Source organism: Trichechus manatus, unplaced genomic scaffold (assembly GCF_000243295.1).
Source record: "Trichechus manatus latirostris isolate Lorelei unplaced genomic scaffold, TriManLat1.0 scaffold00102, whole genome shotgun sequence".
NCBI classification, from domain to species: domain Eukaryota; kingdom Metazoa; phylum Chordata; class Mammalia; order Sirenia; family Trichechidae; genus Trichechus; species Trichechus manatus.
In genome coordinates, this window is record NW_004444038.1 from 7,345,680 (window position 1) to 7,359,534 (window position 13,855).

General features: G+C 46.3%; 1 protein-coding gene across 2 annotated transcripts in view; it reads left to right on the plus strand.

Moving 5' to 3' along the window:
- NAXD (NAD(P)HX dehydratase) overlaps positions 1–13,855 on the plus strand; it is a 45,946-nt gene that overhangs the window by 27,743 nt on the left and 4,348 nt on the right. For both annotated transcript variants that reach the window (XM_012557444.2, XM_023737398.1), the window contains exons 6-9: positions 8,325–8,375; positions 8,464–8,568; positions 9,922–10,042; positions 13,118–13,238. In XM_012557444.2, the coding sequence (XP_012412898.1) occupies positions 8,325–8,375; positions 8,464–8,568; positions 9,922–10,042; positions 13,118–13,238 (398 nt within the window). The remainder of the gene's footprint in view (positions 1–8,324; positions 8,376–8,463; positions 8,569–9,921; positions 10,043–13,117; positions 13,239–13,855) is intronic.

Below are 13,855 nucleotides of genomic sequence, written 5' to 3' on the forward strand. Positions count from 1 at the left end.
ACTCATGAGGGAGAAGAGAGGCCTGCAGGGCAGGGTGGACCACACTCATGAGGAAGAAGAGAGGCCTGCAGGGCAGGGTGGACCACACTCATGAGGGAGAAGAGTGCCGTAACAGAGCGGCTGTTCTCAGGTCGGCTCTTGCCTTTTGAATTTAATTGAAAAAAGCTCAGGTTAAAGGAAGGTGTCGGGAGCTGTTTTTGTTTGTTGTGCTTTCTTAGCCCCCTTACTGGTAGAGAACATTGGGGCGGGGGTGGGGGGAGGTAAAAGTGTGTTTGCTTTACGAGAATTTTGTGAGAAAATAAATTGTAAGGATGTTTTCTGTATCAAATCTTCCAGCCTTTTGCGGTGAAAGTTGGGTATGGAAATTCACTTTGCTCAGACTCTGTGTCCAGTTCAGAATGATCAAAGACAAGAAACAGTGGCCACAATAAGTGACCCGGGATTGGGATGAACTGAAATTGAGCAGTGTGTGTCTTTACTTTAAAATCGATAGTGAATCCATTTATTATTGCTCCTTTCAACAACAAGGCAGAGCCCTGGTGGCGCAGTGGTTAAGAGCTACCGCTGCTAACCAAAAGGTCTGTAGTTCGAATCCACCAGGCGCTTCTTGGAAACCCTATGGGGCAGTTCTGCTCTGTCCTGTAGGGTCACTGTGAGTCAGGATGGACTCGACAGCATCGGGTTTGGGTTTCTGGTTTTTAACAAGGTTGGCTGCATTTACCTGACAGCGTGGGTGCTCATTCGATGAACGGTTTGCTGTTGACAACTTACTGTTGGTACCGAAAACAGATGACACTTGCAAATCACCTTTCTTCTCTGTGTCCCTTACTACTTTGGGTTTAAAAGTTTACCTTTTTGTCTAATGAAAATTCTCGAAACCAGGAAAAGGAGCCCGCTGTCTAGAACTGGAAGGCAATGATGAGAAAGTGGGGCCATCTGAAATCAGCAGGGAGTGCTTGAAGATGAGCGCCGTTAGGAGCAGAGTGCCTGTGTTTCAGGAGGTGACGGCTTAGTTCTGGACTAAGAAGCTATGATAATAGAAGCGCTGGTGGCAGAGGAGATAGCTATTGATTCCTTTTGAAAAGAGCTGAGAGAACAGTGAGTGATTAATGAGCCAGCATTTGTGCCGTTTTGGATAAATGATTGGGGAGGCAATCACATACAGCCTAAAAGTAGCTCTCCGTGATGCACTGTGCAAATCGGGGGCATTTAGGACTCTGCTGGCTCTGAAGCCGCGTGGGATTAGCAGGGTGAGTGCACGTCGCTCGTCAGGTGGTGCTGTTCACGTCTTGGAAAGCGTTAGCCGCTTGCTGTAAAGTAGGAGTTAATGATGGTTTAGGAGCGATAGTCCTTGCTTTCGTCCGAGGAGAGAACACTGCTCGCTGGGGCGCTCCCATTTGTAAGCAGCACGTCTGCTCTGTTTGTCCAAGACTTTGCATCCTGAGGGCGCTGAACGCATTAATGGTTCTCCACACGGCGGGGGCTTCGTTTGTGCAGGTCACGGAGACGTGGGGTGATAATTACGCACTTCGCTAGGCGGTCTGTCTTTGGAAATAGAGGTGAACAAGGGCTTCCGAGCAGAAGAGAGCCCAGACTGTTTGGTCCGCTGACGAGCCTTGTGATGAGAGGGCTCTTGACCTTGATGACGTGCCGTTAGCCTCTGCAGCACAGGACACATCCTCTGAACCTGGTTTTGTACTGCATCCTTTAATGCCCTGATTGCCCTGGATTCTAGAACCTTGGCGAGCACTTGTTGCCAAAATACTTTGGACATTTATACATGCTGTTGGTGGAGATAGGTTTGACTTCGCTGATAGTGACACTAAGATTCAGCTAGTGTAACCACGGTACGGAGGCGTTACAGCTGGGCCACAGTTTGCTTCAAGAAGCCATTCATCAGAGTGTTTTCTGAATACAGCGTCTGTCATGTGTGTCAGCGTGGCTAGGCCATGATTCCCAGTATTGTGTGGTGGTTCTCCATTTTGTGGTCTGATGGAATCATCCTATGTATTATAAATGCTAACCTCTATGATGTTAATGAGGCAGGGCTCAATCTACAGGATTAGGTTGTATCTTGAAGTCAGTCTCTTTTGAGCTATAAAAGAGAGGAGCGAGCAGAGAGGAGCAGGACCTCGTACCTCCAAGAACAAAGAGCCAGGAGAGGAGCACATTCTTTCAACCTGGGGTCCCTACGCCGAGAAGCTCCTAGATCAGGGGAAGAACCGACAGAGAGAGAAAGCCTTCCCCTGGAGCTGGCGCCCTGAATTTGGACTCCTAGACTGTGAGAGAATAAATTTCTGTTTGTTAAAGCAGCACTAGATAACTAAGATGACACCGAACACAGACTTCCTCTTGTCTACAGCTGTGATCTTTTGGTCAAAGGCAGACCCCAAGTTTGATGCTTGACTGCTTGCAGGCCCCAGGCAGCCCATCCAGTCACTTATCCCAGCCGTACTGCTCCCAGGGGTGCTGACCTTTAAGTAATGTCTGAATTTGTTAAGGAGCTCCAATGGCACAGTGGTTGAGAGCTATGGCAAGCTATGGCTGCTAACCAAAAGTTTGGCAGTTTGAATCCACCAGCCTCTCTTTGGACGCTCTGTAGAGCAGTTCTGCTCTGTCCTATAGGGTCGTTATAAGTTGGAATCGACTCGACGGCAACGGGTTTGGTTGTATTTGTTAAACTCTGTCTTAGTTACCTAGTGCTGCTATAACAGAAATATCACAAGTGGATGGCTTTAACAAAGAAAAATTTATTCTCTCACAGTGGAGGAGGCCAGAAGTCTGAATTCAGGGTGCCAGCTCCAGGGGAAGGCCTTCTCTCTCTGTCGGCCCTGGGGGAAGGTCCTTGTCATCAAGCTTCCCCAGTCGAGGAGGTTCTCAGCGCAGGGACCCCGGGTCCAAAGGACGCCCCCTTCTCTTGGCACTACTTTCTTGGTGGTATGATAATCCTGCCTCATTAACATCATAGAGGTTAGGATTTACAACACATGGGAAAATCACGCCAGATCACAAAATGGTGGACAGTCACACAATACTGGAAATCATGGCCCAGCCAAGTTGACAGACATTTTTCGGGGACACAATTCAATCCGTGACAATATCTAATTGTTCTAGCACCATTTGTTGAAAAAGACTGTTCTTTCCACCACTGAATTCCTGGCTCCTTTGTTGAAAATCAGTTGACCATATATGTAGGGGTTTATTTCTGGAATCTCAGTCATGTTCCATTGATCTGTATGCCTGTCTTTATACTTATACCACACTGTGTTAATTACTGTGCCTTTGTAGTAAGTTTTGAAATTGAACGTGTGAGCCCTCCAACTTTATTCTTTTTCAAGATTGTTTTGATCATAGAGTCCCAGACAGAGCAGGAGAAAAACCTAGAACAGAACTCAAATTCACCTAAAAAGACCAGGTTCAATGGTCTGACAGAGGCTGGAGGAACCCCTGAAACTATGGCCCCCGGACACTCTGTTAACGCAGAACTGAAACCATTCCTGAAGCCCACTCTTCAGACAAAGATTAGCCAGGACTATAAAACAAAAAATAATACTCGTGAGGAGCATGCTTCTTAGTTCAGTCAGATATCCGAGACCAAATGGGCAGCGCCTGTCCAAAAGCAGGATGAGAAGGCAGGAATGGAACAAATGGACACAGGGAACCGGGGGTGGAAAGGAGGAGTGTGCTGACACATTGTGGGGATTGCAAGCAATATCACAAAACAACGTGTATAAATTTTTGAATGAGAAATAACTTAAGCTGTAAACTTCCACGTAAAGCACAATTTAAAAAAAAAAAAGCTTGTTTTGGCTACTTGGGGTCCTTGTGTTTCCATATCGGTTTTAGAATCAGCTTCTCAATTTATGCAGAAAGAGGACTTTGCTAGAGATGACGTTGGCTCCATCGATCAGTTTGGAGAGCATTTCTGCCGTAACAGTGCTAAGTCCTCCAATCCACGAGCTGGGTTTTGAACATGAGTTTTTCTGAATCTAGACTGTAGGCCCTTGACTTACACACACACGTTGGCCTCCCACTGTGTGTGCTCTTTTCAGCTTGTTCTTTTTGTTTAACAGTATGCCCTGGAGGCTCTTCCCTGTTGGGATACACAGACGTTCTTATTTTTAAAAGCGGCGTCGTATTTTTGTGGATATACTAGCACGTATTAATTAGTCTTCTCTTGGTGTTCATTCAGACTGTTTTCAGGTGTTTTTTTTTTTCCCCTTTCAGTGACATCTTGAACATTTGTGAATACATATTTTGTCCACTTTGGGGAGGGTATTTTCTTTAGGATAAATTGGTAGAAGTTCTGCTGCTTAACCGGGGTATGTACGTTTACGTTTCGAGAAGGTCGTAACAGGTGGCTCTGTCACTAATGGGGCTTTATCAGGACTGCTCTACTGGGTGTGGTCATTCCTTGTCATATCACCAACCTGTTGTGGGGAAGGACCACCTGGGAGGTGCAGCAGTTCATGCTCTCGGCTGCTCACCAAAAGGTTGGCGGTTCTAGTCTACCCAGAGGCATCGAGGAAGGCCTGGTGATCTACTTCCAGAAATCAGCCATGGAAGACCCCATGGAGCACAGTTCTACTCTGACACATGTGGGATCGCCATGAGTTGGAACCGACTCAATGGCATCTGGTTGGGGTTAAGTGGAAAATGTCTCCTTGTTTTATTTTACCTTTGTCTTATTACTGGAGAGGTCGAGTAGCTTCTCATCTGTTGTCCAGCCTTTTATAATCCGTGTGTGGCTTGTTTATGTCCTTTGCCCATTTCCGTATTAGGTTAGGTGATTAACTGGGGTATAGGAGAAGCGGCTGGAATAGGAGTCTCCAAAACACAGCAGCTCAGATAAGGTCGATGTTTACTTTTCTCTCAGAGGTAGGTAGCTGTGGTCTCAAGATCGTCCGCAAATCCAGGTTCCTTCCACCCTCTTATTCCTGTTTCCTAGGGTGTAGACATTTGTGTCTCCAGCCTTTTAGGGTGGAGGCAACCTTTCACAACTACTTCTGTGTTTTGGTTTGTTTTGTTATTGTTGTATTCAAGTATTCTTTCTCAGCATCAGTTACATCTTGTAAAGTGCCAGCATTTCAGGATTTTTTAAAAAATTGTATGAAACTATACATGTGTTCATTCATTTACTGTCCCTATGATTGTCTTAGTTACTTAAGGCTGCTGTAATAAAAATACTGCAAAAGGGTTACTGTGAAGAGCAGAAATTTATTTTCTCATAGTATTGAAGGCTACAAGTTGAAATCAGGGTACCGGCTGTAGGGGTGGTTCTTCCTTGCTGGTAGGCCTGGTGGTCTTTGGCTTGTAGGTGGAGCTTCAAAGGTCTCCCCTACCCCGTGTGTCACATTTACAGGTACAGGGGTTAGCACATCAATATGTATTTTTGGGGGACACAATTCAGTCCATAAAGTGGTTACATCCTAATCTTTTTGCCAGTTTGTCATATTTGTGTATCTTTTTTTCTTGCCCAGATTTGCCAGAGATTGGTCTGTTTGATGACTTGATGCTCTCAAGACTTAGATCATGGTTTTTCAGTTCTGCTTTCTATGCTTCCTGATTCAGTAATGTCTGCCTTTGTCTTTAGGTTAAAGGACTATTTGGTTACTCATTTGGAGTTGCAAGGGCCTAGACAGCCTTTCAAAATCTCCAATTCTTTCTCTAAAAACAAGAGTTTTTCTTAAGAGTACCCACATCTATTTTTCTTATCAGTTTTATTTTTAATTCTTTTTATGGCCGAATTCCCTTTTTTCTACATTGTAAATGCGGTTTGGTTTGTGGTAGTGTTTCTAGTCAGGAAAGTCCTTCTGGGATTTTTTGGGAAATTTGGATGTTTTTCTAAAGTCAAGAAATTGGAAGCAGGGAAAGTAGTGTAATTCCTCTGTGAGAATGAGAGCTTCACAAAGAGACATAACTGATTTGAAGAAATCCACTTGTCTGTCAAGTCAACAGCAAGAGCAGGAAATGCTGGCACAGGGCACTGAAGATTAAGGTTGGCATTTCCGGACCCGGGACAAGAGCTTGTAGGACAGAAGAGGTTGTGATCTAATCAGCCAGCCTTATTGTAACTGTTGGCCTGTTTGAAGCAGGTCTTCGAACTGGTTGGAACTGGTTCAGTCATGGCCAATGAAGTGAAACTGGAACAGACCTGAATTTTTACAATTTGCATGATCTGGAATGGTAGCCGGAATGGGAAAAATGACGGGTCACAGCCCTGGAATGGGAGACTCAGAAGAGACGTAGTGAGCCCTCCAGGAGCCTGATGCGTGAGATTGGGTTATCGGCAGGACTGTAGAGAGCGACACACGTTCAAAGCGGTGCAGTCGGCCGCCATCTTTGAGCAGGGCACTGCTGTTTCTGACTCTGCTCAAAATCCAATGGGCAAGAGGGAGATCAGGTTTCTAGCAAGACTTCAACCTGTAATTTTTCCCGTTCAGTTATCGTTCTGGTTCACCCAGATTTTAAAAATTTGGGTCTCGTCCAGTTTCACTTCCTCAGCCATGACTGAACCAGGAAGAACCAGTTCAAAGCCCTGGGTTTAAGTATGTGCTCTTGGCCTGTCTGCTGTTAACGTGAGTCATTCTAGAAAAACAAACATTAATAAGTTTAAATGTATAGTATGTTGTTAGGTGCCGTCCAGTCGATTCCGACTCACATTGACCCTGTGTGACAGGGTAGAACTGTCCCGTAGTGTTTCCAAGGCTGTAATTTTTACGGGAGTAGATCACCAGGTCCTCTTTCCCATGGACCGCTGGGTAGGTTTGAACCACTGACCTTTTGGTTAGCAGCGAAGCGCGTATCTGTTGAGCCACCAGGGCTTTATACTAATCCTTTGGATGATGTTTCAGGAAACAAGTTTTTGGGGGAAAATAAGGCTTTAAATTGGAGATTTTGATGTGATTCTGTGTTAGGCTTGCTAGAACGTTATGTTATATTACACTATCTGAATGCTACCCAATAATGTTGGCTGGCATTTGCTAGTGTTTGAGTATTCATTATAGGCTATTATTTGCAAATACTTAAAAAGAAAAAACGCAAAGAGAAAAAGATGTCAATGTTGTCGTCAAATACTGCAGCATGAAATCAGAAACTGATCTAAACTCTCAATTCACAAAAGCTGTATCAATTTCAACAGTAAAACCCAAATCAGGACAGACAAACTGTCTTCATCTTAATAAAAGGAAATAGGCATACACCAAGCCACGTATACCCAGACCCAAATTTGAAGGTACTTTTGGATATGCTCTTAACAATTTGACCAGTATCAGTGCAAAATAAAAGAAGTTCTTCTATATCTGGAATGTGTGTTTGAAAACAAAGATCAAGAGTATTCGGTCAGGCAATTAATGCTTTGTGGGTTTTCAGATTTCCTTTCTCAGTATGAATACTTTTAAAATAAGCATATGTGGATTATCTTTCAATATTTTAAATGCTTTTTACTTGGCATATATTTTATGTTAATGTTCTCTTAATGTGTTTTGTTATCAAATGTCTATCATCAGGTAGAGATCATTTTTATAGGTTACTGAAATATATAATCTTATAACATATTGGTTCATAATAACAACAACCATATATTGATTTTATACATATATATAAAATAAATGTGTTATATACATATATACAGAAAAACCTGGAACTTAGTAAAACTCTATCAGAGAAGAATGATTCACTGTTTATTATTACAGTCACTCATTTTTTTAAAACATGTAACTAAAGTGTTAGGAGCCCCTAGTGGGACAAACAGTGAAGTGCCTGACTGTTAGCCAAAAGATTGGCTGTTCGAACCCACCAAGAGGCACCTTGGAAGAAAGGCCTGGTGTTCTGCTTCAGAAAGTTCACAGCCTTGAAAACCCTATGGAGTAGTTCTACTCTGCACACATGGGGTCGCCATGAGTTGGAATCAACTTGCCAGCGACTAGTAACAGCAAGTGTTACGCAAAATATAGGATCACTTATGGTGTTGGCAGTTCCCCAGAATTCAGAGCTCTTGTCTCTGAACCCTGAGCGTGAATATTTGTTGGAAATTTGGAATAGTTTGGACTAGCCTAGGAACCCAGCCATTTTTTATAACGCTGTCAGTGGGCATGTGTTTTCAGAGTTCCAAATGACCTGTCTTATAAAGGGATCCCGTCAGTTCATCTGGCTCTCTCATTTTCTGTTTAGTGTATTTTTTTACTGTTTTCTGTTGCTTAGTCGATGACCTGATGTTGAAATTCATTACACGGCTCCTTCATTTTGAAAGGAACTGCTGCTCACTTTTGATTCTCTTTGAGAGGTGACGGGTTTTTGCTCAACATGTGTTTCTGTTCTCGTAGGGCATTTTAGAAGCATCAAAGGCCAGGGGTATCCCGGTCGTCATCGATGCGGTAAGTGCTGCCCCGTCCTCTCTTGCACGCAGCAGGGGCGCCGTCTGATAGCGCCTGGAGGGACTGGCGCTGTCCTTGTCTTACGCAGGACGGATTGTGGCTGATCGCTCAGCAGCCGTCCCTCATTCAAGGTTACCGGAAGGCTGTTCTCACTCCCAACTACGTGGAGTTCTGCAGGCTCTACGAAGCTGTGGTGAGTGTGTCCCCCAGCTGAAGGACGAGACGCAGACCTCTCTCATCCTGGACCAGGAGGGCGAGGAGACTACTGCAGTTCTGCCACCAGTGTGTAATGACCCCACCCGGCCCTGGGGCCCATCCCTGCAGGGATACACACGTTTTCACATGCGACCATCTTTGTTTTAAAATTGTTGTGCTTTAAGTGAGATTTATAATTCAAGTAGTTTCTCATACATTTATACACCCATTGTTATGTGATCCTAATTGCTCTCCCTATACTGTGACAGCACACTCCTCCTTTCCACCCGATTCCCCATGTCCATTTAACCAGCTCCTGACCCTCTCTGCCTTCTCATCTCACCTCCGGACAGAAGCTGCCCATTGAGTCTCATGTATCTACTTCAGCTAAGACGCACACTCTTCATGAAGTACCATTTTATGTCCCACAGTCTAATCTTTGTCTGAAGAGTTGGACTCGGGAATGGTTTTACTTCTGGGCTGATAGAGAGTCCAGGGGCCGTGCTTTCTGGGGTTCCTCCAGTCTCAGTCAAACCATTAAGTCTGGTCTTCTCACTAGAAGTTGAGTTCTGTACCCCACCTTTCTCCTGCTCCATCCAGGACTTTGTTGTGTTCCCTGTCAGGGCGGGCATTGGTGGCCGGGCACCATGTAGTGCTTCTGGCACATGCGACCATCTTTACAATCGGGATGCTTTTTACACGTGAGGGGTGCCTCAGCTGAACTGGCGGCGTCTTTCCTTTCTTGGTGGCACGTATCACAGTGGTGCATTTTACAGTCAGTGGCGGCGTCTCTGATGGGATGAAGTGTGGTGGGCTGGGGTTGGGGAGAGCCCCCCGCCACTGTTTCCTTTGGGCAAATCACATCACTTCTGCTCCTGCAGTGCCTCATCTGTAAAACGTGGATAATGGTAGGGTTTTTGTGAGGAAGAAATGAAATATGTAAAGTGGTTAGTCCTTATGTATTAAATCCTCGATAAATGTTTGCTCTCATTATTACTAGACTGTGTATTACTTCTGCAAACCTTTTAGAAGCTAACTGTGGGCAGTATTACCTGTGGTCTGACGAGAGAGGAGAGGCACCTGGAGCAGTATCTCTGCCGCAAGCACCTGTGTTGGAACCAGCCTGACGTACTTGTTAAAAACACACGGTTGGGGCCTGCCTCTGAAAGTGTGAGGCCAGAAATAGGCATCTGAACGGGTGCCCAAGCGATTGTTGTAGACACGAGGGTTTGAGAATCCCTGACGTACAGGACAGCAGCTCTCGGTCAGTCCTACAGCGTGTGTCTGCAGGCTCCTTTTTAATCCAGGAAAGAAGATGTTGATTCTTCTCTCTGGTATCCCCATACCGCAGCTTAGAGATCCCATGGACAGCAGGGATCCTGATGGTGCTGTACTGAGGCTCAGCCAGGCCCTCGGGAACCTGACCATCATTCAGAAAGGAGAGAGAGATGTGATTTCAGACGGTGACCAGGGTGAGTGGTGTTTTTCTCTGCTGCGTTACCAGCGCCGTGTCTGCTAACCTGTCAGCGCTGGGTGGCGGGCCGCGCCGGGTGGTGGGCCGCGCCGGGTGGTGGGCCGCGCTGGGTGGTGGGCTGTGCAGGACCAGCCCCGAGTGCAGTGGCTGTGCCCTGTGAGCATACACCAGCCAGCCCCACGCCTGTTCACACGCTCACGTATGCTCAGCAGAGAGGCACTTCCTTGTGGGCGTATCAGCCATGACTTCTTCAAAGTCCACGTTTTGTTTTACTTTTCACTGTTTTGCACAAGAAGCAGTAGCAATGAATGAACTATTTAAGATGGTGTCTTAGTCTTTATATACATTAACTAAATTTCTGGAAATGACTTATAAGAAACAGCCCAGTGGTAGGATGATTCTAACAAAACTGTCATTTGTTTCTATGCTTATTTGATCCGTGGTTCCTTGTGGAAACCATGAACTACATTTCCCCACTGTTTTCAGTGATATCTTGTGAGGCTGTTCCTTGGGCCCCTGAAAGCTTCGTGTTACATTTTTAAGCAGGGATGGAAAACAGGTTTCATATGGTTTACCAGAACATCACCTACGGCACAGCGCTGAAGTCTGAGAGCTGTCTGGCCCTCAGGAAAGAGTGCCAAGAGCAAGGCGGGAGGGTTGAGGCAGGAGGGCACGCGTTTGCCGTTTCTGCTTGAGTTCTTCTTCCTAAAGCAAACAAGAACGACCAGCTGGCTGGGACCAGAAGTGGGCACTCTTACAGGAGACAGCTGACGGACCTTTTGCTTTTACAGCTTACTCATAATGAGCGTGCCTATTTTAGAAGTTAGATTATCCAGATCAAAAATGATCTCAAAAGTGCACGAGTATTTTAAAGGTTGAGATACAATTATTTTTCTGTAGTGTTCCCCAGAGATCGCTCTCCCGAAAGATTAGAGAGTTAGCTTTTGTGTAATATTTTGACCAAGAAGAAAGTAATCTCTTCCTTTCCCCCGATGTCAAGTGAAAATCACAAGAGCGTTATAAAATACGTTGGCCGCCGAATTGTCACTTTGAGGACTAAGGTGCGCCTGACCCAGCTATGGTATTTTCAGTCACCATGTGAAAGCTGGACAGTGAATAAGAAGAAAGACAGAAGAATTGACACGGTTGAATTATGATGTTGGAGAATTTTGAATACACCATGGACTGCCAGAAGAGCAGACAAATCTGTCTTGGAAGAAGTACAGCCAGAATGCTCCTTAGAAGCGAGGATGGCGAGACTCCATCTCATGTACTTTGGACATGTTATCAGGAGGGACCAGACCCTGGAAAAGTACATCATGCTTGGTAGAGGGTCAGTGAAAAAGAGGAAGACCCTCGATGGATTGACACAGTGGCTGCAACAATGGGCTTGAGCATAACAACGATTGTGAGGATGGTACGGGACCGGGCAGTGTTTCGTTCTGTTGTACGTGGGGTCGCTGTGAGTTGGAACCGACTGGATGGCACCTAACAACGACATCATTGTGACCTGGTCATTTCCCCTTTACAGGGGGTTTGATTGATCAAATGCGGGCGGTCCTCACCTTTCCTGTGTACGTGGCATGCTGAATGCCCAGTCCTCCGTTATGACTGGGGCACCAGGCGGTGGCATCTTAGGTGACTGCGCAGTGGGGCTGGTGGCCCAGCGTCTCCACACTGCCGTCTTCACCTCGCCTGCAGCATATGTGCAGTTACTTGAATATTTTATTGCATTCTGTTCCCGTTTTATAAAAAATGACTGGAAAGTGAAGAAAACATAGGCGCTGATACCAGTGGTGGAAATCATTATCAGGTGCTGAATGTGGCAGATCACGTGTCACACGCTTTCCTACACGAGCCTGACGACTGTCGAGCAGAAGGAGCAAAGTGAAAAATGTGGATATTGGTGCTGGGAGGACAGCGTTGGCGCTTGTGCCGAAACGGTGAGGTGCAGAACGAGGGGTGCTACCACATTTTCGCTCTCTGAAAATAGAAATCCTGCCGTCCCTAAAATCCCACCAGGGGACAGAAACCACACCACTTATTTTAACAGAGACATCATTTAATACAAAGAACTGCTAACTGGGTATAAAGTTGCTGACTAGGTAAAGTGAAATCAGGGTAAAACGAGAATGCTAAGGCAAACTTAAGGAGCCCTGGTGGTGCAGCGGTTGATTGCTCGGCTCCTAACTGAAAGGTTGGTGGTTCAAACTCACCCAGCAGCTCCCCAGGGGAAAGACCTGGCAATCTGCTCCAGTAAAGATGACAGCCTAGGAAACCCCATGGGGCAGTTCTACTCTGTACATGGGGTCACTGTGGTCGGAATCGACTCGATAGCACACAACAAGGCATACTTAGGCACATAATATATGCACACGTGTGCATGCACGCACACACGCACACACAGATCTATGGACAGGAAATGCAGAATTCAGTAGAGGACTCTGAAGCTTTGAGACTGGATTCTTACTATTGGAAGTCTCTGGATTCTAGCACACTCACAGGACGTAACAACTTGTTTTTAAAACATTTAACAAAGAAATGGGAAACTCTAGCTGCCGTCTCCATTAACTACTGCAGCTGTAACAGCAGATGAGTCCGCTCGGGTGGCATGAATGGCTGTGCACACCTCTCTGCAGGTGGATGTATTTGAGACGTGGGACGGACATGCACGCTCGTCATCCTCTGGTGAGTCTGGGTTTTTAGCACCAAAAGCATCACTATCGTTCATATAAATACGTTCCTCTCGGTGTTGTTTCTCCCCCTCAGCGTGCTCTCACCGCTGCTGTGTGAACTGCAGGTGTCTCCACTGACCGACCCGTGTCGTAGGGGTGGCTGTCTCCCCCCCATTAGCTGTGTGATCTGGAGCAGCCTCTGTGGGCGTCCCTGCCTTCTTGTGTAAAACAGGTGGCCTCGTGTCTTTACGAGAAGCAGGGAGGAAACGGTTGACGATCTCAGATGAGCTCTGAGCTGGGGCAGCAGGTCACGTCCTCCCCATGTTACCCCTCTGAGGGTGTCCTGAATGCAGAGGAAGCCCCCAAAGCTAACGTCCGCTCTGTCTGCTTCTGTTTAGTGCTGGTGTGCAGTCAAGAGGGCAGCCGCCGCAGGTGCGGTGGGCAAGGGGACCTGCTCTCCGGCTCCCTGGGCGTCCTGGTGCACTGGGCACTGCTGGCTGGGTCTGAAAAGACAGACGGGTACGCTCACGTCTTAATTTATAATCCTTAGAGATTTCTGAATTTTGTAAGATATTTCAGTAGCTTAAACAGTTAACAGGTAGTCCCTTCACACACTCCAAGGGAGATACTGCCGTTGCGTTGAAGGTATTCCAGGGCAGAGGTTAATCCTGCCGGTGTATTAAGAACACCGGGGAGCCTTCAGGGTGCACCTGGCTGCCTGGGCCCCATCCCAGTCAGGCTCTGCACATCAGTGAATTCGCTGAAAAAGCTTTCCAGTTAATTCAAATGAGTAGACAAGTTTGAGGACCACTGTTCTGGAAACTGAGTGATGCACCCTCTGAAAAACAAAGTATTAAAGTAGAAAACAGAGTGAAGTTATAGCTTATCTTAGACCCTTGGCCTTAAAGAGGAGATTTCTTGTAAGAGGCAGCAGAATTCCAAGATCTGGGCTCTGCTGTCAGAGAGCTCTGTGAACCTGAACAGGCCACACCAACTCTGCGGGCCTGTTTCCTCATTTGTACAACAGTCACGGTGACTAGAGCGGCTGCATGTGCCGTGTGTGGAACGCTCAGGTCCTGGAAAACGAGCCTGTTGTCCAGGGCGCCTCACTCGACAGCTGGTGGAGCACAGCAGTG